The sequence below is a fragment of the Eutrigla gurnardus genome, assembly GCF_963514095.1.
Source record: "Eutrigla gurnardus genome assembly, chromosome: 4".
NCBI classification, from domain to species: domain Eukaryota; kingdom Metazoa; phylum Chordata; class Actinopteri; order Perciformes; family Triglidae; genus Eutrigla; species Eutrigla gurnardus.
In genome coordinates, this window is record NC_139918.1 from 20,067,472 (window position 1) to 20,094,353 (window position 26,882).

Genomic DNA, 26,882 nt, shown 5'->3' on the forward strand with positions numbered 1-26,882 from the left:
CGACAGCTGCTGCAGGCTGCATAAATATCAATATCATTATCTGAAATCTATGAATTCTAAAGCTCTTAGTGATTTAAAATAATTCATCTGAAGAAAACATCCAAAGATATAAATATATAAATATTGTGGAAATTAGTCAACCAGACTCAGTGGCTTGCGGATAAAACTCTAATAATTAGACATACACATTCTCCTTTTTCCAATGTCATATTGTATGTGTATCATATTCCTCAGCCAGTGTGTGTGTGTGTGTGTGTGTGTGTGTGTGTAGGTGTCCATGCTAATTACAATACCCCACAACATTAGCTTGACAATGGTGCTCATTTAATTGGCTCCAAGGCACTATTCCATAGTGAAATACTTTTTAAAGGCATATTTTCAACAGTGTAAAGGCTGATTAAAAAAAATCATACCACTCAGTACTCCACATTTATTCAAAATCCTGTAATCCGGCACCTTCTGGCAGGATTGTGCAGAGGTGTGTTTATATGTGCCTTAGAACGTAACCGCCATGAAACAAGCATAACATAACGTTTTATTGTTCTTATTCACTGCTGTGTTCTAGCTTATGATCTCTTTTTTCTCACACCTTCTTGCTGTTTGTTGAGTTGGGAAGGAGGAATCCACTGACAACGCCACAAAGCATCCCTTAAACTGAACCCGAGTGAAGCTGCATCCTGTGTTGTCAAAGCATGAATGATTGCTTGAAAAGTGAGGTATTCCTGCGCACACTTCTTAGTTGACAACATTTTAAAAATAATTTTCCTATTGAAGATAGGAATTCCTTTTTTTCTTTAATTGTATTCCTTTACAATTGAAAGCATATTGATACATAATCATTAAACAGATATAAAATTACATCATATCCTTGTGCTCTCTGTTGTCACTGTGTTTGTATCGCCACTCTCAAATAGTTGACTCTCAGGGAGACAGTAAATGGGAAATGCACAGGAGGGAGAAAGCACCGATGAGATGTCACATATCTGACCAGCGCTTCGCTATAGCTGGTGTTAATTTACCATCTTGCCACTAAAATCGCTATTTTTAGACACATTGTATTTTTCTTTGCCATTTGTGATCAGCTACCATACCACGTGGGAAATCATCCATCATTTAGCCTAGGGGCCAACTCATTTTCACACTCAAATGGGTGTCCAGCGTACCGATCCCACTCCGTCACTCCGTATTGGAAGGTGTTGAGTTTGGAAAACAACGGCATTGTTGCACCAGCTTCCCAATCTAGCGAAACTGATCTGTGCATGTGGTGATCCAAGCAGTGATCACATGGATAATTGACCCGCATTGTTTTGTCTGATCAGGGCTGGTGAAGGTCAACCCGTGATGTTTGCCTCCTCATCCAATCAACCCTTGTGCTTAACCGATCAGAAGACACGTGTGTGTGTGTGTGTGTGTGTGTGTGTGTGCAGACATTGAGAGTGAAAGCCCTGTTTTAAAAGTCTTGTTGTGTTAAACTCTCAGATCCCCTTTTGTAGCTTCTAATTGAATCTGTGTTGTCAGAGTCACGTAACAAGTTAAGCCTCACTGTGTCTTCATCATGTTAAGTTCCTGTCAACATTCGCCCAACACAACGAAGCTTTCCATTGCCACTGATAACAACACCAACCTCACAATGTAAAAACGTACACTTCAAACAATTTAAGATACAGAAAATCTATGTGAGCTGCAGTTACCTCCCTGTCCCATGACATGCTGACTCAGGTGAATCATTAGAATAAACGGAAGTAAATTAATGACTTGATTAGAGAAGAAGAGAAAGATTCAAAACATGCAGTGTGGAGAATTAGTTCAATTAGCACCCTTTATAAAAGTTGCTTCCCTAATGGAAAACATTTTGTGCACAGATTTGAGTGTGCAGATGCTTTTTTCCCGTAGGTCTGATAGTCTGTAGCTCCAGCACGTCAGCTCAGTCTGAGAGCGGTGAGCTGGGTGAAGGCCATCCACTTGTAGCAGGTCAGGTCGCATACAAAGGCTGAGCAAGAAACTTTGCTGGTCAAACAACTGACTTGCTGATCGAAGAGAACGTGCTATGGACCTCACCGCTTCTTTTGGCCAGAGATTAATCGGTGTTTTATTTTTTTTCATTTATAAAAAGATCAAAATGTCCTCGACCGTGAGCTACTCACTTTGTTTCATTTATCACGGGGTCTAATGCAACACGGCAGACAGCTAGCAACTAGCTGTTGATGAACATGAAGAAGTATTTAACTAACTGGCCAAATATACAAAAAAACATACACACAGACATACATGTACTAAATGGTTATTTATTATTAAAATGCTAAATTCCAGTATATAATGTAAATACTATAAGTAAATGTAATTAATTGAAAAGATCGTCCCTTTGTCACCGATACCGGATCCTGATTCGATCAATATCAGCCATCAAATATCAGTTTGGGTATCCCCAGTTTTGATGAATACATTGATTGACTTAATTTAATGAGAAGATAAGATCAATACCAATGTCATATCTTTGTGTTGAATGCTAATTAGGACATAGTTAGCTTCGTTAAGCATAAAGACTGGAAAAGGGGGATTGACTTTATGCCTGCCAACACCCCTAAGGCTGATTAATTACATGCATCTCAATTTGAATGAATTATCAAGATATATCTGTTTCTATAACCCCAAACTCCTCTTGTTACTAGTGAGCGACTGAGATGTCAATACCACCAATGGACCAAAATTGCTAAACTGCAGTTTTAGGCAGTGAAACATCTTCAGACGTGTACATACTACGAAAGACGGGAATGATTGAAGTGCTTTTAATATACAGTAAGGGAGTGTTGATGTGACACCAATGTCTATTCTGCCGTTGTGCCTCTGCTGCAAGCACACCACATCACTGACCTCTGGCCTCTGACCCTCAGGAGATGCTCCACTTTTTCCTTTCTAATACACATTCCTCACAGTCTTGCACCTCATTGCACATGCTGACCATGGGGCTTCCTGGCAAACACACAATTGTTCGGGGCAGGAACGCACACCATCGTAAAGACGCTCGCTACACCTCTGAAACAAATACTGACAAAAAAGTGGAGTCATTACTGTAATCCCACTCCATAGTTGCACTGCATGAATCAGCTGTAACTTCATTTGAATATATTTAGAGCTGCATTAAAGCACAAGGGAAACTTAAGTCAAAAGTAGCAGAGAAGAGCTCCGGAGAGTCCAAAGGTTTTTTGCTGTTTATTATTATTTTTTTTTTTTATTGCAGCCCAAGAATGTAATTTTCTCATCTAGAGTCAGGTCCCTTTTTTACATAATAGACTTAAATCTCATGCAGTAATCACCCACCAGCAGCACTCCTGTCGAGGTGAACAGGGCAGTCTCTATGGCAACCTCCAAGACTCTGCAGGGGTGCTTAGTGTAGTGGTCGAACATTTGGTAAACCAAAATGTGTTTCAAACTGACAAATCTTTGAAGGGTAGCAACCATCACATAACAAAAGTTCTTTATAATCTCTGTGATGAGGGAGAAAGCGTAGCGGTTTATAATGTGTATGCTTTTTATCCTGTCGCAGCCAAACTGGTTTATTTCTAATTTCATAGAGCGGTAGCAACGTAGTGCATCTCGTGGTGTTTTGATGCAGATCTGTTGGGGCAGTGGCATCTTTGTTGTTGGAAGGAACTTTTGTCTGCATTTGTCTTTTAATCTGACGTAAATAAACTCTATTTAGATCCGTCCAAAAAACACATTTCAATCATCCATTTTACAAGGAAGACATTCGTATATGAATGGAGATCTTTGCAGAGTTGATATTTGGCACATAGCATCCTGCAGAAGTGATGAAACTTCTACCACAAAATATGCATTAGATGCCCGATGCCAGTCGTTATGTTTAATGGACTGTTTGTCTGGGACAAGCACAAGCCGCTGTCTGCTAGATAGCTCAGACAACGAGGAAAATACACTCATGGAAGTAGATGAATTAATCTAAACCCAGCGATCGACCTGATATGCAGCCCCAGGCTTAGACACATCACTCATGCTGATAAACATTGACTTATGCATTTTAAAATGACTAAGCTAAATAACTAACTTAAATCATGGTTTGAAGCAGACAATGTCCTCTTATAAAAATGACTGTAGAATTAAGTAGCACATGACCATTAGTGCATGATTAGGGATGCACCGATGTGACTTTTAAAGTCCTGATGTCGATACCTGGGCATCGGCTGATACTGGATTCAAACCCGACACAAGTGTTAATTAGCAATATACCTGCTCAATATGAACTTCGTGTTATTCTTTCACAACTTGTGTATCACAGAAGTTCTTTAGAGTTCCCACATGACGTCAGTATCCCGGTGAAATATCTGCAGGTTTGTGAATGAGCTGTGTTCATGAATGAAGAGCCATGTTTACATCCCTAATGCCAATCAACAACATCACCATAAAACTGAATTTGAAGTCAGCAGAACCCCTAAAAGCAACAGCAATTACTATTTATGTATCACATAAATGAACAACATGCTGACAGTGTCTCCTACATGTTTTATCTGGGGACCCAGACAAGACAAGGCATCACGATAGGCCTTATCTATAAATTATTAAAAGAGTTAATTTGCACGTGAATGCACACTCATGACTATTTTCACCTCCATTCTTTTCTTGAATATGGAAACCAACAAGTTATGAAAGAGACCAAATAAATGCAAAGTTAACAGACTTCCTTCATATTTCCTCCCTTCGGTAAAACATCCTTTCAGAATGACACTTAACAACCAACACCAAAAATCCGCTCAGCCACGATAATGACTCCATTCACAATGAATACCAAATACAGCACATAGATGTAGCAGCAGCACAGGAGCAGAATGTAGCATTCAGCAAACAACAGTCAGCAGTCAGTGGCTCATAGTCTGTCTAAACAGAGCCAGAACATCGTATGCACGTTAACAGCGAAAGCAGCTTTTTCTTACCTTGCTGAAGTTCTCCGAGGAGCATCAGATGGGAATACATCCTTTAGTTGGTCCCAAGGCAGCAACGGAGCAGAAAACAGGGCACAATGAGTTCACTCCATTAAGCCATCTGGACTCAGTAGAAGGTTTCAGGTAAGTAGTGGAGGACCTGGGAAGGTAAAGTGAGCTGAAGATCGAATGTTTAAAGTTGATTTTCACACCACACTGCCCAGAAATAATAATAAATCACAACCACTAACAGCATGCACCTATTTGACAATATATGCTGGAAAAAAATTACAAAAAAAATCTATTTCTTATTAGAAAAAATAAATAAAACTCTTTGACTGTGCAGAGCGGTGGAGAAGGTTGTGAGCTAATCTTTTGATTGATCAAATCAATTCCTTTCAACATTATGTCCTGCAAGCCCATCCTGTTTCACTGGGAAATACATCACTGTATGGAAGCTAGATATTCGTGAAATGCTATTTCAGCTCGACTTTAATAGGATAAAACAACATTGCTGACATTGTGCATTTTATAATGATTTTACTATACTTTTTTTAACGGCATCTAATCATTTTGATTCATCCACCAACTGAATTACCGTGGATTTGTAAGATTTGTTGCTTCTAATTGTTTTCTTTTAGGGCCAAACTAAAGCAGGTCTGACAGCCGTTTAACAATTCTTTCCATCTTCTGAATGAGCACAACATTTACACAGTCGGTATGACAAACGCCCCACAGTCACAGAGTTTACCCGGCTCCTCACCTCTCCCCATCATTCATCAGAGCCGCCGACGCCGCATCCAGATACATTATGAACTAGGGGTCTGTTCTGTCACCTCTCCGTCCACCTCTCCAATCCGCCATCTCTTAATCAGGTAGGAACCTGTGAGGGTGTAATGTGCACATAAGTCTTTTTTAAAGGCAGCAGGCGGGCTGACAGGGGAGGTCGCCTTTGCCTTCAATCAAAGGAAGCAGACACGTGCGAGGCACACACTCGCATGTGGACGCACACATCTGCCACCGCCAGCCTCGCTCCAGAACAACTTATATTTATGTACCTGCATAAATACAAGAAAACTCATTTAACTTGCCGTGCTTGTGTCATCTGCGCATGCAATTAATATTGCTCCGGTTTACTCCTTCACACATCTTAGTAAAATAAAGCTAAGGCTTTCTGCTCCACTTTTGTGAAACGACCAATCAGATAGAGAAAGTACTGCTTAGAGGTCCCGATGGGAGATTTCCTCATATGCATTCAGTTTGTGTGTATCCATCACCATTGTGGTCCTTACAGCACTAGAAATTGTGATGTGATGGCTTTCAACCAGTCAAATGTCAACAGTGTGGATGGCCCACTTGTGAGCATCTCACGCTCCCTGCTCGGCCGACGAAGGCGCCTAATTAATTCACTGGGATAATATCTAACTCCGTCAGGGGTGGTGTCCCTACCTATTTACCTAATGGGCTTCTTCTACCTCTTCCTCACCACCTGTCTGTTATTCTTCACCCTATCCCTCTGTCTCCTCGTGTCCCTGAGGGTGTGATTAGAAGTGTCTGCGGTCCCGGTGGGAAATCACCCATGTTGCCACAGGTATGTCTGCTAAATTACTACGCAGAGTCGACCGCGGGTCCTATGGAAGAGACGGGATGAACAGGGATGTGGGGAAGGGAGATAGATGAGAAGCGAGAACAAAAGGGAGAAGGAATGTGAGGCTGATTTGTGGAAAGAGGTGTACGGGACGGAGGGAGGGAAGACAAGAGGAGGAAAATGAAAAGCGAAAGGAGATGGTAGAGTACACCATTAGACATAAAATACTTCTTAAAATACTACTTCTTTGAATAATAGGCTTCTTTGGGTTGTCCCCATAGATGAACCCTTTTTGGTTCCATCCAGAACCCTTTGGACTTATTCTAGTTAGAACCCAACATAAAAGGGTTATACCTGCAACCATCTGTGAAAGGTTCCACCCAGGATCCCCATGAGAGGTTTCACACAGAACAGTTTTAAACAGAGTCTCTCCAACTTTTTTTAAGAATACAAAGAGGAACCGTTTATATTCCAAGGGTTTAATGTAGAACCCACCCAGGGTAAAGCTCTTAAAAGGTCACAATCATAGTCTTTGAGGGCGTAGCTGGGACAACAACCCTTCCAAAGAGGATTCTTCAGAAGCAAGTGGTTCCGGGAGAAACCTCAGACCTTTGAGAAGAACCCTTTCGGAGTGTTTATATCTAAGAGTGCAGGGGTGACAAAAGAAAATGAAACATGTGTGGGGAAAGAGGAAGAGGCAAAAAAAAATGAACAGAGAAGAAGTGGGGAAACAGATGATAAATAATAGGAGACAAAGAAGAAGAAACTATAACAATAGAAAGCTCTGAAAATCTGCAAAATCATCATGTTGTTGTAATATCATCAACCGATGAAATAACATCTAATTATGCCAGATTACTCAGACAAACTTGGCTGCATATAAAAAATGCTAGCCTATCATTTGTCTATTATTTATGAACAGATTATATGAGTGTATTGCTAAATTAAACTTATTTCTGGTTTCTATAGAAATCGGAATCATTGTGTGAATTCAAGCGAACCACAGCCTGGATGGGGAGAACTACATCTCACACAAAAATAGATATGTTGAGTTTCGTGTTCCTTGACAGAGCATATGCCTCCATGCTACAGTAGACACTGTATGGAGGCATATGCTCTGTCCAAATATTTCACGACTTGCAAAACAGTGAGCAGACTCCCGATCAAAACATGCTAAACAGCTGCTGTTATTGCCATCTGGTTGAGCAACATGAGGCAACTTTTGGTGTCAGAAGTGTTTGTTTTTGGTGCAGTTGGTAAAGAAAAAAAATGCACATTATAATAAAGTAGAAACAATAACAGCTTTATTTCAGTCAATAAATGTGTCACAGTCTCCCTCTTCTATTAATGATGTGGTGATGGGTGGAAGACGGAATGGACTCCAATTCATCTTTTATGTATTTGGCTATTCACTGTTTTCAAATGTGATTTAAGAGGAAGACATGCATATTCATAGTTCCAATTGAGTTGTTTCCTGGTTTAAACTCCTTTCTGATTCTGATTTATGGGTATTTCCATGCAGGCAAACTGCACAGCGGTGCTGTATCCAATATCCCATAAATAAAGTAAATCAATCAATCAATCACTGTTCTTTAGTTCATTACAATGCACCACTTTGACAGATTGTTTTTTTTTTTGTTATTGTCTGACTCAGTCAGATTCACACCTGCCCTGACCAATCACTTCATTCCCTTTTCGCTGCCACATAACAGAACAGCACTCTTTTCTAATTTCACACTCCCCAATAACGCTCATGTTCATTAAATGGCAAGGCAACACCCTCAGGTAAAATGATGAATACAAGCATCACGTTGATGCATCAGAGATTTGTGTATCCTAAGCTTGTCGCATTAATAAGTGCTGGTGATCGATGAAGTTTGCAGACTGCGAGGAAGCCTTCACCTTCTATTCATTTCATCACTTGCTTGGCTTCTCATATTGCCCGTGACAAAGAGTAATGACTGTCAAATGAAAAGATGATGCTGCAGGAGGGACATCGCTCCCATGAGGGCGTGACTGAAACATGTGATGCCAGAAGGCACACACACACGCACACACACACACGCACGCACACACACACGCACACGCAGACACACACATCACTGATGAGAAAGTGAGTGCTTTGCAGCATTTTTCATCGATTTACTGGTTCCATAATAGTAACATTTCATTTAAATGGAAAATATGATTGTCTCATGTTATTGTGGTGTGAGTAGTGCTGACTGAGCACAGGCACGAAGGCCTTCCTGCTGCCAGGTTATTGATGAAGGCAAAAAGGACATCCTGTGATCATATTACTCCAGTTTTAACTCGGCTGCGTCAGCTGCCTGTTAATTATAAATCTGACTGTAAACTGACATATCGCAGCCTGCGTGAGCTTTCCGGCTGAAACGAACCCCACCTGCTCCTCCACCTGCTTTCCGAGCGCATTGGTTTTTTTTTTTTTCTTAGAACAATTTTGGCTACTCGACAATGTGCGACGTCACCAGGGAGCAACAAGGATCACAAAGCCTTTTGTCCTTGAGCGATACAATTAAACGACAAAGCAATATTACTGTACGGCACTTAGCGAGATGATAAATCACCTCTGAGATCTTTATGTCCTTATCTGTGCTGTGATTAGCGAGCGCACTCTGCTTTATTGTGGAAAAAAGTCAACAGTAATGTTTGTTCATTCGCAATCGCAAAACTTGATTGCTGTACGTTTTTGCTCATTTGTGTTTTATTGGCTTTTTACAACAACCAGATAAGTACACAACTATTTGTCCATCTGCATTAGGCTACTGCACTTGCTGTATATTGGTGCTTCATCAGCCAATAGGACAAAAGATGGATCATTTGAAATAGAAAAACTGAATCTTCATTGGTCATTAGTTATTATTCAATAATCATTTTAATGAGATCTCCTAATTAATAGTTTTAGATAAACCATTTCCAACTGTTTATCTATTATCTATATCTTCATGCAAAATCTCATAAAACCTGAATTGCTGGATAACATTAAAACATCTGAATTATTTTTTAATGAATCATGTAAAATCAGATGAACTGATAATGCAACGACCCGATGAAGACAGATGTAATAAATCAAGTCCTGACATCCCAGCTGAGCTGTGAACAGGAGGTGGGGCGACCGGGGAGATTTTTGTGTCCTATGTTCAGCCTTTTCAGACTGCATCAGTGCTCGACTTTCAATAAGTACATCCGATTGATGGGTCAACTGGTCATGTTTCATAGGTCAGATCTGTAACTCACATGCCAAACCTTTCTTCAACAGCCAACACTCATCAGTAATTAGCATTTAAAGGTCTCGTTTATATTTTTAAACTCGTCTAAAACATCTTGCCCCACGAAATAATGCCGCTGTTTCATGAAAAATGAATATATATTAAATCGATTATTAAACAATATGATTCTCTTTATATTGAGTCAACGTGCATTGAATCTACGAGAACAAAGCACCAAATTAACAATTAAAAGAAAGGCTTCATGGAGGTGCGGGTTGGAATTTTGAACAAACCCTAGATGACAAGAAGTCTGTGACATTAGCAGTTCTTAATAAAGATCCTGATTGCTTTGTGTTATGAAACTGGAGTTTCAACTCTGATGGAGGGATCAATCATCTAATTGCTTCTTAATAATTGAGTTACCGGCTTAAAAACTGATAGGTGGAGTAAGAGAGGGGTACAGGATTCACAGCTGGTTAAAAATGGCAGAGAGGGGAAAGAGCAGGGGATTGAATTACATTCTTATTCATATAACGTTGACTTGTGTTTCTCCAGAAAACTGTATCTCTTTCGAGAAGCTTCATGAAACAAAAGTCGGCCAGTAATTAGAAGCTGTTAAATATGGATTCAAATAGGTCGGCCACTTATTCAAAGGATTACAACTACAGTCCCAGAAACGCTGTGTAACATTTTAATGCACCACAAAGCTTTTCTTTTGATTGAGATAAGTGAGGCAGAAAACTGTTGTTAAAAATCAGCAGATTATAATTATTGTAAGAGAAGGGAAAGGCCTGTTCCTTGCTTTTCTTTCTTTCTGTACTGTTCAGTGGAGTTATCATTGTTATTTTCTTATGATTATTTGGCTATAACTAGACACAATAACACAATAACTACAATACACTTTTCATGTTACGGGATGATTTGGACTGGAACAGTTATTTCCACGTCCGCTATACGATAGATAACTACATGTTTTTGTGAGAACTCCAGATGCCAACACACTAAAAGGGACTGTCATAGACTAGTCGTCAGACATATATAAAGAACCGTTTGGCTTGTCATGTTTCGATATCGTAATAGCTCCAGAAAACGCGCTGAAAAATGTGGTTTTGTGTGGCAAGAAAAGAGCGTTTCCTGCAATTACCACTCAAATAGGCACTTCGCAGTGCTCAGTGCTTTTAGTCCCCCGAGTAGCCGTTCTTCATTTGGTTGTTTGTGACCCAAAACGGGGCTTCAGCTGACAGATATTTATTTGACACGTCATGAGGGTGAGCTCTAAAAAGGGTTTAATGACAGAAGACAGGACGTGCTGCCTCGTGCCCTGAAAGGTGAGAGGACTATAATTAAGACACCTAAAAGCACAGATGCCAGGAAGTGAAAGAAAATGTGCACTTTTTCCACTGGTATCATTAAACCATCTTTGATTGCTAAAAAGCATGTTTGAAAGCCTAAAATCCACTTTCAGGTAATGCATGGAAGTGGATTGAATTCTCCTAGTACTTCAGAAGTGGTTTGGAATAATAATACTAATAATAATAGTTTATTTCCTTCTCAAACAACAAGTCCTGAAAGACATCTGGGCTTCAGTGTGACACTTTTTTTTTACTGGCATATAGTGATTAAAGCCTTCTCCACTTAGACCTCTTTGTGAAGAAAGGCTAACACAACAGACAAAATCAACTAATTTTGCATCGTTCACGCAAACGTTTTCATTCAACCAATTGGTGATGCTCTTTATGGCTGATAATACGGCTCCTCATCAAAATACCTTTAATGATCCGGCTGATTATTCTGCCAGGTCTTAGACTGAGCAGGTGTACTTCTAACTTCCTTGTGTATGTTTCCTTAAATGTCTAGAAATAACGATTAACTGTAATAGTGTACTCGATATTATGAACCGTAACTTTACACTCCTGTAGCAGTAAGGTGATACTCGTAATATGAGGCCATCGTGACTGATGTTCTTCCATCTTTACAGTTATATTCTATTCCGTTCTCCCAAGGAGAATCATGCATGCCGATCTTTGAGAGCCCTTTTTTGTAACAACTTGCAATACATATAGAGGCGCTTATATTTGCATCCCAGTCTGGGCTGCATATATAGTTCTCCCTCTCACTCACACACCAGTGGCAGCAAGGCACCATGCAAGGCATTCACCAGCTTTGGGAGTGGAATGGGTCACTCTTTTGCTAAAGGACACTATGACTAGGCTAAAGCTGTTTTCATGCTCAACACCACTGCAGTCATGTGTGCATTACATCGCCGAAAGGACAAACAATGGTGGGAGGAAATATGCTGACTAAGCTATTAAGCCTATTTAATTGCGACAAGTCAGTCTTGTGTTATCGGCTCAACTGATAATGAACCATCTGTACGTATTAAACGCTTAATGAACCTTTAAATTACCTGAATGATAACGCCTATTACTGAATGGCTCTCTGAATGGAGATTGAGACATTCAAGCACACTGACCTCATGTCAGTCAGTGACACCTGGTGATGTACAAAGAGAAGTGAAAACTATGTTGGGAGCGGGCCCATTTCCTGTTATGAAAGTTGCTCAGCGGTGCAAAAAAGTGATTTTATACTCGGATCATCTGGTGATCTCCAAGGCTTATATGCTGTATGTCCTTGTCTTGAGCCGCATTGTGATGACAGGCCTTTATTGCTACACATCACTTGACCTGCAGGGATGCATAAAGTAAAGTCACACAGAGTTTTCAACAAACATCCTTAAAATATATTTTTCATAATGACAATGGATGGCATACGTGTATTAAAGAGTCACAGTAACAAAACCACAGAGCATATTCCAGCTCATTGTTTTGGCTTTATGCTCGCAACTTAACTGTTGTGGTGCTTTGTGCTCTCAAAGCCATTTTGACGGCAGCTGTTTTCATGAGAAAAGCTCTAATAAACTCGCTAGAAAAACTAAAGTTGGAGACTGGCTGGTGAACATTGAGGAACATTTAGCTACATCGCTAAATTTAGCAGCGTAAATGTCCCCACTGTGGGACTAATAAAGGATTATCTTAAAGAGGCATTTATTTCTTTTTGGACTTGGTGAAGACAAAAAAAAACAAGTGAAAATGTACTAGGTGGTCATGAACACAACCAAATATTAAATATATGGTAAATACATCTTTATGATCAAACGGGTAAAAATAATTAAAGTATTCACACTTGAGGTCCAATAATAGCATTTTGTGTATCTTTCAAATTACAATCTTCCTTTGCGGATGGAGTTTGCTCAGTTGTCATAGAGGTGTTGAGATTTTCTGGTCAAACTTTGTTTCCAAAGTCAAGAATGAACTTTTTCACTCTACCAAGTACCAACCATAGCTCTACAGTAAAAATAGTGGTCAAAAACACTCCACAGTGTTCATTTAAAGACACATTCGTCATCGTATTATGGTCCAGGACAGTTGAATGTTCTCAACCTGAAGTTGGGGGACAGACGTGCCGGGACATGTACTGGGTTTGACACCTGTCAATCTGCACAGGTGGCTGTCTGGCATCATGAATCGCCTCTCACCGGCCTCTCACAATGCATTCTCAGGCAGCATACCTTGCCACCCCTCCCCACGCCTCCTCTGAGTTGCGTGTCTTCTCACCTCCTGTACCATGTCATGACTCGCTGTGTCTAGAGCATTTAAAGCAAGGGGCCTGCGTGACACATTTGCCCAGATAAACCGGGGGATGTGGCGGACCGGTGTATCAGATTTGTGGATAATAAATCTATATGATGCATGGCACCGCAACTCTGGCATATTAAGTTGCAGAGCAGCAGTGGCCACGCTCCCAAGGTCAATGTCAGAAGGGAGGGCAGCGGTGACGGAGGAGGAGGCGCAGTAAGAGGGCGAGAGTGGAGGAGAGGGAGTAAGGTAGAGCAAAATGGCAATCGTATAGAGGTTTAAAATACATTTTCACAAGAGAAAAACATTGGGTTACAAAAACATGTTGTAGCAAACCCTTTGACACGGCAGTAAACCCCTTCATGTCTGTTGACCTTTCGTTGCTCTCCCTCTCCTCCGGTTTAGTTTCCTCTCCTCGACTCCTCGACTCTGCTTCTGTCTGACAGTATAGCAGAGGTTAGAGCACTTGCATACAAAGACCTCCTATATACAGTCTCCTTGTGGATTATTTGAATGCATGGCAGCAATACCTAGTGACACTTTAACCTTGAGTTGGGCACCCTTTGGGGCCAGCATAATGTCGTGCCGGCTAAGGCCTCCGTTGTATTTCAGTCATACAGGATAAACAAATCACATATACTGATTCCAGACCTGATACTGGAACAGTGACGGTCAGGAAGAGGACATGTTTAGAACCAGATACAAAACCGAATTGAAGAGCCTAAAACAATAATAAAAAAAAACCTGAAGTCAATATTTCTTAATAGCTAATCAGGGCTGCATTAGTCGTGAACTTGATTGACCTGTGATCTTAAAGTTAGTGTGATCTTGAGTTATATGTGTAACAGGTTGGAAGATGTTAATCAATGTGGTAGCAGTTGAATCATGTTTGCAACTTGCAGCTTTGCTTCTGACATCCTTACTCTATTCCCCCTCACTGAAGTAACCAGCAGTATCACCGAGTGGTACATGAGGCTGGCTATACTTATATGTCAGCAGCATATTGTAAAGTAACGTATGTGTGTTATTGTTGATGTATATTCCTATATACCTACTGGATGTAGCTGTAGTGGATGTGTGTGCCTGGGAGTTATGATTAACTAACGGGTTGGGAATGTGCAGCCATCAACAGGCTCAAACTTTTTATAATGATCAAGTCTGGAAAAAAAAAAAAAATCAGGAAGAAACTAGTCTGCAGTCCTGACGTTACTTGTCTCAGAGATAAGGCAAAGTTTGGAACAGCAGGGTAACTAGTGATATCCCCAACAGAGAAACAATGAGTTGTGGATCTGGGGAGCCGCTGCTGGAGGAAGGGGAGCGAGGAGGATATCATGACGTCCACAAAAGCAACCCTGACATCTTCAAGATGGCAGCTGCTGCAGCTTAATGCTCAGAGAGTACAAGAAGGTCAAAGAGTCTAAAGGAAGGGTTGACAGCTGAGCAGATAATCGACCTGTTCCAAAATAAAAAGAGTCAAGGCGTAATACGATATAATTGGGGGCTGAATAAGTGGCTAGACATCCTGTAACTTCATTTTAACTTCAAGTCTTGATCTATAATTGCAGATTAGACTGTGACGATCACACAGTGATCACAATAAACCACGTAAGAAATGCAGAAACATAACAAACATAACTACGTCTAATGGAAGAGACTCACAACAGGTGTTTAGCACATGCAGCCCTGGAAAGGGATAAAAGCAAAAACAAGGTAGTTATTATTAATTTAACACTATATCATCTCAGATTCAGACTAAGAGAATTCATAGCATGATATGATAATAACAGTCTATTAAAAGAAATCGAATAAATGGGATGATAACCCTAAAACAGCTTTCTGGTTGCATCCTTTCTCCTATCTACATATAACATAGCTTCTCCCTTCTGACCCCATTTGTACTTTATTTCCCTGAACATCTCCCCAGAGTGCCGCCACAGACTTGACCTAGAAAGCCAACTCAAATACCAGCCGCCCAGTTCCAAAGAGATGATTAGATAGGGGTGGTATTCACAATAGAATCCGAGTGTCTTAATTCAGCCCAATTACAGGTAGGACTGTATATGGGGAAGATGTCAGAGTAAATGTCACCGTACAGTTTTCACAGGTAATTACCGTGCTTCAGTGTGACAAGGGGGGCTATTTGGTGGGAAGGGATTAGAATAGAAAGGAAAGTGTAAGTTCCCATTTGATTTTGAAGCTTTCCAGAGGGCACATTTTTACCCGAACAGCCAGTAATTTACACAAAATGCCAGCATTGGACCACGAGGAATTGCATTTAATTACCAACTAATTGCTGACATTTTGAAGCCATGCTTGACTGTTTTGGTGGGTCACATTGTGGGTGCATGTGCTGTGTTGTAGAAGTACAGCAGCAGCAGAGGAACTATACACAGAAAGCAATCCAAAAGACAAGAGAACTTCTGCGTTACCTGCTGCTAGACGCAAACTCGCACCTTTGGTTCTGCTGTTGATTTTGAAAACTTAACGTGATATTCTTAATTTGAGATTGCCTGAGCGTTGACTTTATGTCACCCATTGTTGGTTCAACAGCAACAGGGTGCTTTATCTGCAAACAAGATGTGCTGCTTCTCTCAGCCTGTGCTTAAATATATTGTATGGACACCATGAGAGTAGATGCCTGTCACCCATGATGGTTTAGCATTTCGTTGCTCCTCATTATTCCGGTCTGAAACTGCCATACCTGCAGTTTTCACTGCTGGCAGATGGAAAAATGATGATTCTATTTCACAGATAGAATCAACCACAACAGAAAAGAAGAAAGCCATCGGAAAGCGGAAAACCTACTTAGATTGATTTCCTCCTAAAAAAAAAAAAAATGTAATTGTAAAGTTGTGTAAATAAAATTGACTTGACAGCCCAGAGTCATGCTGAGTTTTCTTCCACTTTCCCACTACTTGGAATTGACCTCATCACCATCTTCTGGGCTGAAACGACACCAAACGGAGTCGCCTGGAAATCTCATCTTCCAGGAGTGATTCAGCCTGTGTGTGTGTTTTAGGCTATAACTCAAAATATATGTATAATGGCTGCTTCTGCGCTCATTAATTTTTAATGCCATATTTACTTTACTCTACTTTACTTCATTTATTTATTTCAGAACAGCAATTTAAATGCACACGGACTAGAATAAACATTGATCAGTGGAGCTGCCGCTGACTCGTTCCACGGGGACCGTGTCCAGCACCACGGACAGCGCCGCGCATCAACATACGTGCTCGGTGGGGAGAGAGGGAGAGAGAGAGAGAGAGAGAGAGAGAGAGAGAGAGAGAGAGAGAGAGAGAGAGAGAGAGAGAGAGAGAGAGAGAGAGAGAGACGCTCCTGAAACTTCTCCTAAAAATCTCTCTCTGAGCGGGTTAGACTATAGCGCAGTCTAGCGTGTTGAGGGATCCGTGCGCTATTCCCACGGACCTACCAGCGTGCTCCGCCCCCCTCCTCTGGCCCCACGTCAGCTGCTGGAGAGCGGCGGGCTACGGTGATTTAAATACGGGCAGAGAGGGAAGGTGCCTGTGTGAGAGACAGGAGCATCTGGGACAGTGTGTGCCACACGGTGGAGCAAAGACTAACCAAAACTTTTTTTTCCTTTCTTTTTCACCCCCAATCACCCCGATCCGAACAAAGTTTTGACACCACCAACAAACAAACATTTTATCGCCTCACATTTCTTACTTTTCTTACTTCCCCCCCCCCAAGTGTGAGTTATTCTTACAGCTAAAAGTGCTGACTATCAGCAAACAGTTTGTCTTTATATTGTTTTCCCCCCAAAACATAGAGAAAACAAAAAGAAATGCCAACGACACATTAGCTTCTGCTCAGTGCGCCGAGGCCACCCAGTGTGCCACCGCCGTGATCGCGCGATGATCGTGTCCAACGTGAGCCTGAGCGGCTGCGCAGGGGTCAGCAGCGCGCTGTGCGCCGCAGCCGGCGAAGGGCTCCTGAACGGAGGCTCGTACCGGACCACTCTCAGCCCGACAGGGAACCTGGTCGTGGCTGTGTGCCTGGGTTTCATCGGCACCTTTGGACTTTTGAACAACCTGCTGGTGCTCGTGCTCTTCTGCCGCTACAAGATGCTGCGGTCGCCCATCAACCTGCTCCTGATTAACATTTCCATCAGCGACCTGCTGGTGTGCGTACTCGGGACTCCGTTCAGCTTCGCCGCCAGCACGCAAGGAAGGTGGCTCATAGGAGGAGGAGGATGCGTGTGGTACGGCTTCGCCAACTCCCTCTTTGGTGAGTAGAAATACGGACTCAAAGTGGCTGATTGTGTGTGTTTCCGTTAACATCTGTAGACAACTGTGTATTTTTTTTTATATCAGACGAGGTAATGAGTGATGGTGCGCTGTATATGCGCGGATCTATCCCAGAGCTCCGCGCGTCTTCCGAGTACATGATGTTAAGCTTTATTTCTGAGGTCAAAATGAAACATTTTTGAGAAAAACAAACAGAAGAACATTGCAGTATGCTCCTTGCAACGCATGGTGTGATGCGTCTTTGTGGTCGTATTCAACTTTCAGAGAAAAGCCTCAAAATCGGCGTAGCCCATATGCGCTGAACAATGAGAACAACTGCTAATGCACCTGATTTGAAAACCTTTTATTCGGCCAACTGATAAGCTTCTCATGCTTATGCATACATAAACACTGTCCTTTCTCCTTCTCACGCTTCATCGCGTTCTTTCTTAATTGTGGATGTGTCCGTCGTGCAGTCTGTTATAAAAAAAAAAAAGAGATAGCTAATGTCTCGGTAAATGTCTTATCAGCTCAATCTGTTGTTTGCGAAACAACGAGATATTCAGCAGGACACGCAGGGAGACGTTGCGGATCACAGCGGTTCCCATTCAGATGTGCAGGTTATGGTCATTATCTCCGTCTGGGGCACGACAGACTGTTGAATCCCTTCCAAAGCTGCACGTGAACGCATCTCCATGGCACAAGATCGCCGGGGTTATTTGGGGGAAGCGTATTATTACGCGCTTAGCGCTCCCTCACACTCAGTCGTAGGGAGCTGTTGTTGAAACCAATGTCACACTGGACTGCCAGCAGGATTTGGCTGTTGCATATGAAGCCTGTAATTAAATGGCCGTTAAATGCTTGTTACCATATTGAGTGTATGCGCAGAGGGAAGCCTCACAACTGTTCATTTAGCTGCTCGGTCAGGTCCGCGGGCGCTGCGGGGACGCGGTCGCGGGCCACGAGCAGGCGATGGCGGATGCATCGGCAGCATTTGTTGCGGGATTAAATCACCCGGGGGGGAAACGTCTAATGAGAAAGGGACTCTGGTGCACTTTGCTTGGGAGTGCTGATATTGATGCAAATGAGGCACAATGATGCAACTGAGAATAAGGCACTAACTCTTTAACCTGGAACTAAGCCAGGTTGGGATGATGAGGGGTGGGGGTTGGGGGGGGGGGGGGGGGGGGGGTGCTATGTAAAAGTTGCAAAGTAAGAGTTTTTTTTATTATTATTAAAGGACCATGAATACAAAGATAATATTCATTTCCCCTGAGCACTGTATCCATCTAAGCTTGAAACGAGCGATTTGGATGAAATGAGTTTGTTGCTAAATTCAAAAGAATACTAATTTGCAGAAGGAAGGGCTTTAAACAAAAACATTGGCGTTCTATCATCAGGAGCCATTGGTCTGTTGCCTAATTCAAAGTTTTCTTTAATGAACAGGCTTTCTTGCCATCAGTCCCACTAATTGTTTAAAAGCTTTCCGAAGCATCCAAAACAACCTTTGAAGGAGAGACAGCCCGAGTCTCTTTGACAGGACCACAATGTCACATTTGCACTGTTGCATATTCCAGCTCCAATCAAAGTGTGCATTTCAGAGAATATTGAGCAGATTATGATTTGAAACGAACCACTTAAATAAAATTGTTGCAGAATTTTGGAAAGATCAAAGAAACAGACAGGAGAAAGATTTTAGACCTCAAAATGTTGTCATTATTTGGTTACAGTCAGTTACAAGCCTGTTCGTACTGAACAGCATGCTTGACAGAGTGCGGCAAAATAAAAAAAATACATATTTTTCGTTGTCTGCCAACTCCTAGAAACTGGAAATAAGAAACACAAAAGGGTTAAAAGATAAAAGCAGTGTTTAGTACCTAGTCCCTATAACTGTCCCCCACCTCTATCGATGCATAATCAGTGTCTCTTTGTAGTCGTTTTTCATGAAGTGTCTGTCTGTCACAAAAGAAAGACGTTGATTTAATAGAATAGACGGTTCTCATTTTTCTGTGGTTGTTTAATATGTATTTAAAGTAATTGTCTGTGTGTTTGTGGTAATTTTGCTTCTTTGTGGTAGTTTTGCATCAAAGCAACCCCTCACCTTTTGTCTCTCTGTGTTTTGCAACTCGATAATCGTCGCGTCCCTCTGGTTGTTTTGAACCTGTGTGGCCCTTATGCATTCATTTGTTGTGCCTGTTATGTAATTGTGTCTCTCTGGTGGTTTTGCAACTTTGAAGTAGTTTTGCATCTCTTCAATCATTTGTGGTAGTTTTGAAACTTTGAGGTAGTTGTGCTTCTCTGGTTTTGTGTCTCTTCCAGGGACAGTCCAGGCCTCCCGACCCCTTGGGCCAGTTAAGTAATTCTTGCAGCCGAGGAAGAAACTAAATACTTCTGCATTTCATTCAGTGAATCATATTCATGCAGCATACAACCCCCCCTCTGGCTTTTCTCACCAGGCCACCCTGTTGCTCTCCTTGATCTACTGCTACAATTTTCGCACAGTATGTTCAACTTAACTAAATTGCATTTTCCTTTACTTAAGAGCCTCTCGAATCCGTCAACTTTTAAAATTGAAAACAGACTCACAAGTGCTACTTCTGCTTCCTCTGGGATGTGTTGGCAATTTCCAAAACCAGATTACTTAATTTTAGGCACATAAAACGAGCCTCCGATGTTATCTGGGTGTACTCTGATTGTAGCCGCTGTCTCGTTAACCCTGGTGTTATGTCGAGATTTAGCACCGTGTGAAGATGAACACTGACATCCACAAGGAGCCAATTTATTAAAATCCGTCTGACAGGATTTTGGCTTCTACGAGCTAAAACAGAGCAGGACGAGAGACGGAGTGCGTGTGTGTGAAACGTGGAGAGAGAGAGAGTGATGGCTCGGAGACATCATTAGAAGCTCCATTGGTTATGGATGAGTAATTCCTCGATGGGCTCATAAAACCGGAGTGAAAGAAAGGGTAAGGGAGGGTCAGACGAAGGAAAAGTGAAATAGATTGTTTAGAATTGCCGCTTTGATTGATAGTTGAATAATTCTGGCTGCAGCTTTGACAAAGTGTCTTCACCAAATCTTTGTAAAGCTTTTCAGAATGATCAATGTACCTTCAGATTATAGGGTATCACTGTCAGTGACAAAAGACGCCGTTAGCTTGGGGTAGGAACGTTGTATTTCCGCTCCCCGATGACACGGATTTCTACTTTTTGTTTTTGCATCTTAGATTTTTGAATGACTGAACAATTGAAGATCAACCACTTTGACTTGACGCCAAGAGCACATGCTGACGACAATTTGGGGAGACGTGTGTGTGTGTGTTCAAATACAACTCACACCCTGTACTTTCTTTTTTCCGTCAGCCTCTGGCATCCATTTCGCCGCTTCCCCATGTCTGCCCGCCTCTTTGGATTTTCTTCTCTATCACACTGAGCTGTTATTGTCTTCCCATATACTGTGCAGGAACAGGAGAGGATCTTTATTCCGTCATTATTGAACGCCAAGTCTGCGTGTTGTTGCATACTGTTGGCTGCCTGCGTCAAGTGGCCTCTGCACAGTCACTGGATTAACCTTGCACTGCTGAGCCCATTTCGCATACGGAAGTTAGATTGCCCTCCCGCAAGTACGCTCGCACACGACCTCAGCATGCATAAAAAAAATATACCGGGGGATGGAAATGCATATACATGTGCTTCACGGGGGCCCAACACCTGGCCTGAGTGATGTTAATGTGTTGCAATGGTAAAAAGAAACCTCAGCAGGGAGATAGAAAGCAGAACAATGCCGCTGCCCCATAAAGGTCAGAGTGAGCGTGCCGGCTAATGAGCCCTATGTAATGAATAGTGGTATTAAAGCAGAGACTCATGTTGTGGCCGATGGGTGTCTGGTTTGATTCGGCCATTAGAGTGAATGATCTTTGCACAGAGAGAATTACAAAGCAGTCATCCTCAATGTTAGCTGGACATTTGCAGTCTGATCTCTTTTTTTCTTTTTTTTTTACCTGTGCTGTCACAGTTCTGTGGAGCTGTGATGACTGAGGGAAAAGACACTGGGATTTACAGAGCTAACGCAGCTCCGTTTGATCCCTTGTTTTTCATTCAAACCATCTTTTTCTGGATACACAGCATCAGACAGGTGATACTGAACCGGATTCTAACAGGCAAACACAGAAACAGTTAAGGGGACATCACTGAATTCATATCATAAGATGTTTCAACTTGGAATATTAGATACAGCAGTCTTTGATCCTGCCAAAGGAACAGACGATGGATGGAAGGTGATGTCTGATTTTAGATGCTATGAAGTTACACCCAAAGTTGCAGGGGTGTCTTTCACTATATTGCATTGCCTGGAATAAAATATTTCTTTGTCACCGATTTAATGTGTAATGAGAGAAGTAGCGGTTCCCATCCAGACGTGATGAGTTTAGCTTATATAATCATGTTTTCAAATCAAAAGTGATACATCATAATCAGCAGGAACATTTTGTGAAGCCTGAGGGCAGGAGGTTACCGTCGATTGGTGCAACAACATGATGATTGCCAGAATCCGTACGTGTGTCATGGAGGAGAGCTAATTGGCGTTTGCAGTTTATGAAAGAGTGCGAGTTGATTTGGCTCCATTTGTACCAGATCTTTTCAGTTATCTCCAATATATGCCATACAACATGCTTCCAACCAGTTTTATGGTGGAACTTATGGAATTTACTCAGAAATAAAGTTCTTATTGTTAAGAAAACATATATTTATGTTAACGATAACATACAGTATCTGCTGTTAAGAATACAAAATCACATACAGACTGTCACCAGTCCACACACAATACCTACATTGCATGCACAGTCCATCGTACAACACACCAGTAGTCATCTTAACAATGTACCATGTGCAGTACAAGTAAAACATCCTTAAATGTACATTGAGTTAACATACAAAGGCAGAGGTACAGGGGTTAGCATCTGGCTAGTTTCCCATTTAGGGCTTAGATGAACAAGGGGACAAAGGAGTTGTTAAAGTATGCAATGGAGGACTTTAGAACATGGTTGTGGTCTGAAATGATCTTTTAAGGCCCGTCTGTCCGATAGTTTTGTCCAAGACAGTGTGTGGGATGCTTCCTGATTCCCATGATTTCCATGGCTCTATGTGTCAGCCAGTTAATCTGGGCTTTAGGCTTTACACTGAGGTTGCCAAACCAGGCTGACATGCCGTACAGCAAGATGCTCTCAACTACGGCATGGTTGACACCAAAGACCCTCAGGCTACAGCAGTGCAAGTCTTGTTTCCCTACCCTAGTCAGCTTGTTGTCAATGTGTATGTCCAGCTATGTGCTGGTCATAAATAACTGCTGACCAGATCAGTGAGTGGTTGGATTTGAGGTTGAGTACCATCCCCTTTGTTGACACAGATCTGAATCTCATGTTTGCACACAGCTGCGTCTTATGAGTCAGACATGAGACCCAGGACGCCGTGCTGCGTGTGCATTCATTAGTGCACAGGGTGAACGAGACCGTCGGGGTGCAGACAAGGTCCCGTTCCCGCTGACCTGTTGGGAGCGCTTGATGAGGAATGAGAGCTAACACTTAGTAATGAAGGGGTTGACATTCATCAGCTGTAATGTATTTCAGGGGAACATGACGCTGTCAGGTGTTGAACAGTCGATAGTCCCTATGGGTCACTAGGTGCATTTTACTGTTGGTTTCATCATCAGTGCCTCTGTGGGGTGTAAACCGGTGGGGATCTCGCTGTGGGCATACATACATCTTCTCCACATACGTGATCACAACAGAGGTCAGAGTAAAAGGTCATACATCATTAATCCTGTGGACAGAGAACACTCTGGAAAATGGGACAGGTGTCAATTTATTTGCATATGTTTTTAATGGGAAATCAGAGATGTCACCTTGACCTGCTGCCTTGTTGACACCGACTTGCTTCAGGAATTTGATGGCAGATTAAGAGTCGATATAATCAGTAGCTATACCATGAAGCATCGTGTCATATTCAGCAGAGAAATCATCAGTGTTAACCAATGAATCTCCTGCTTTTCTGTTTTTTTTGTCTCTGCGTGTATCGATAGATTCAACCAGGGGTTAACTGCTCTCTAGAGCTGTTTTTTATGTGGGGGTCAGGTGATCGGCGTTATGGTCAGAGGGGGGCGGGGGGGATTTAGCTGTGGCTGTTTTACATTACCAAAGCATTTGTCCAATTCTTCCTGGCACCATATTTAATATTTCTGACAAAGCAGTGTTACGCTGCAATGTTTAAGATCTTCTATGATGCAAAGTGGGGCATTTGGGGTGTGCTGTAGTTGTTTGTGAACAGTCTGCCTTTGGGAGGTACATAAACTCCAGAGATTCTGGTCTTAAGGGTGGCAGCAGAGACGTGTTTCAGAAATTAGGACAGAATTCATACGGACGTAAGAAGTCATCCATCCAAGGTTAAAAAATACATGGCATGTAAGTGGACATTAAAAGTGACACAAAGTCAGTGTCGTGTCTCTGTTCATCATAAATGCATTTCTATAAGCCTGTTTCTCATACCAATTATTAGACAGAGTAAAGAAACACACACAGGCCTGCAATAAGTGAAAGCTGCCGCTGTGTGTCTCAGTCCTCAGCCCAAACCTCACAATGTATTAAAAAAAGATAGGTGTAATCATTTAAAAACTCACAACATCTTTTTTATCAAAGGAACTATGTTGCTTCAATCCGTATTGTTGGCATTTATTCCGTAAAAAGCAGCATTTTCACTCCGGTCAAAAACTGTCCTCCCGCATGCTGCCGTAAAGAGAGATGACAGACTCTGACTTTACATAAATCTATGGAAAATTACAATAATTCTACTCCATACAGAATTATAGTAATAACAGATTACGACAGACTCTTTACGTGTCGTCCACAGTGCAGCGCCACCATGTCCTTTTTGCCACTGCTTCACATCAGCAGGGATTCACCGATCCAGATTCAACAGAATGGTGGATCTAGTACATGCTGGATCAATGAAACCAATACTGATCTTATTAAGTGGTCCGCGTATTGACCAGCTTCGACCGATCCAGTCTTCTCTATTTGATGGCCCCAATAAATGTAGCCAGGGTGTAATAAAAAGGGAGAACACACTTGAACATGCTCCCTACGGTGTTACATGAGCACTGTTATTGTGTTGAACTCCGTCTGGTAATGCAATATATTTGTACCTGCTGTGTGACTCAATGTATATTGAGTGTGATGGTTACTCTGAATGTGTGTGTAACCCTGTAGGCATCGTCTCCCTCATTTCCCTGGCTGTCCTCTCCTATGAGCGCTACAGCACCATGGTGGAGCCCACTGAGGCGGACTCCTCCAACTACCGTAAGATCTCCCTGGGCATCATACTCTCCTGGGTCTACTCCCTCATCTGGACCATGCCGCCACTCTTCGGCTGGAGCCACTACGGCCCCGAAGGTCCGGGGACCACCTGCTCCGTGGACTGGACGGCCAGGACGATGAACAGCATCTCTTACATCATCTGTCTGTTTGTCTTCTGCTTCATCGTGCCATTCCTGGTGATTGTGTTCTCCTACGGGAAGCTGCTGTGCGCCATCAGACAGGTGAGGGACTACGGGGATGGGAAAGGGTTCCACTAACACTGCACAACATTGGCTGCCGTCTTATGGGCACCACCACTCAAACGTAGAATATTGATCGTTTAAATGTATTCAATTGTTTCCCCCTTTTACAGCCTCATTACAGATAATCTCCCCTTTTCCTAGAAACTGCCAGAAACTCAGCACCCAAACAAAAGGTAAACGGTAAATAAATGGCTGCATTTATAAAGCGGTTTTAGATGAAGTGCTTTAGAAATGTCCTCTCCTTCAGACAAAGTAGTCGCTGCTGAACATAGTGGAGCATTTAGCAACTGAAGGACAATATATTTCCCTTAGTAATTGGAAGAGACCAAAACAGAGCTAAAAGGTGAGCAAATACTGGGCTTGCATTAATTAGATATAATCCATATTAATGATAACGTTGCTCTGCATCCGCAAGACGTGTAAATAGGCAACTGTTGGCTAAAAGTTTCACCATATAAAAACGTTGTAATAAGTCCGTTTTGTGTTCTCCTCAAAACTCTTTCTGAAGGTTCAATAACTTCCATTACCCAAAATCATCTGATAACTATAACGGTAAATCAGAACATAAAGCTCATAAGATGCCATGAAGTATCGCACTATGACAATGCTACAATATTAACTGCAGCCCGAAACATTTCAACTTAAGAGTGGAAATAAAAGTACATTGAATCAAAGCCTCTAGATGCTGGGTATAATAAATGAAATGAAGTGAAGTTCAAAAACAACATTGACTCCTGCAATCTAAATGTCACAAGTAATGAATGTTATTGGGGCAGTTGTTTCTGACTCATGAATAATGTGAGTGTCTCCGGGGTCATGAAACAGTGAATTTACAAAAATTCTATAATAATCATCGATTTAAAGCGACAGTATATACATCATGATTACATTCTGACAGCACTTAAGCATCACGTATGTATGTCATCGTCAGCTTCTCTTAAAATAGAGATCTGCTGTTGTGTCGGTGAATAAATGCTCACAGATTTCCAAAGTTGATTAAATGCACATCAACACTCTCTTTTGCTGTTGAGCGACTGAATCTAACAACCTATAGCACTTTGCCCACTCTGTAATTCTGCGGATCTCTGGCAGCTAAACATTTTTCAGTTAAAACTACTTTCCTCCCACAGCTGAGAACCAGCGAACCAAAACCTGCAGCTGCATCCAAACCGCTGTTTTATAGCACGGCTGGTTATGATTCATAAACTGGTTTTTATCTCGCTAAAAATACCATCAGTGCCGTCGCTGAGGCCTATAAATTCAGTCTTGATGGATCACACCACACAGTCCAATTGGTTCACACGTTTATCTAAATGATTGGATTGATGTGTTAAATACAGTGGTCATAAAGAGAGCATGCACTGTGTATAAACCCATGTACTCACAACCTCATAGTGACAGGGAATTTATAGCTTTTACAACCAACACTTTCAGCAGAAATAAATCAGCTTGGTCACAATCATGGAAAAACATGCCGCATCCATGCAAATCATGGGCTTATTCATCTAATAATGAATGAATGTGTTTGTTGAATTACCAGTGGCAACGTCATCTTTAGGAAATATGGTAGTGTATCACCGAAGACCAGGTAACATCACAGTAATAAATAAAGTAATTATAATAAATAATAATGTAAAAAAAACAAC

At 41.8% G+C, this 26,882-nt stretch overlaps 1 protein-coding gene across 1 annotated transcript in view; it reads left to right on the forward strand.

Moving 5' to 3' along the window:
- Positions 1-17,259: 17,259 nt before the first annotated feature.
- LOC311011993 (vertebrate ancient opsin-like) overlaps positions 17,260-26,882 on the forward strand; it is a gene marked incomplete at its 5' end in the record, with an annotated part of 44,776 nt that continues 35,153 nt past the window's right edge. Inside the window, 2 exons of the mRNA XM_084007252.1 lie at positions 17,260-17,632; positions 24,887-25,215. Coding sequence (XP_083863378.1) covers positions 17,260-17,632; positions 24,887-25,215 — 702 coding nt within the window. The remainder of the gene's footprint in view (positions 17,633-24,886; positions 25,216-26,882) is intronic.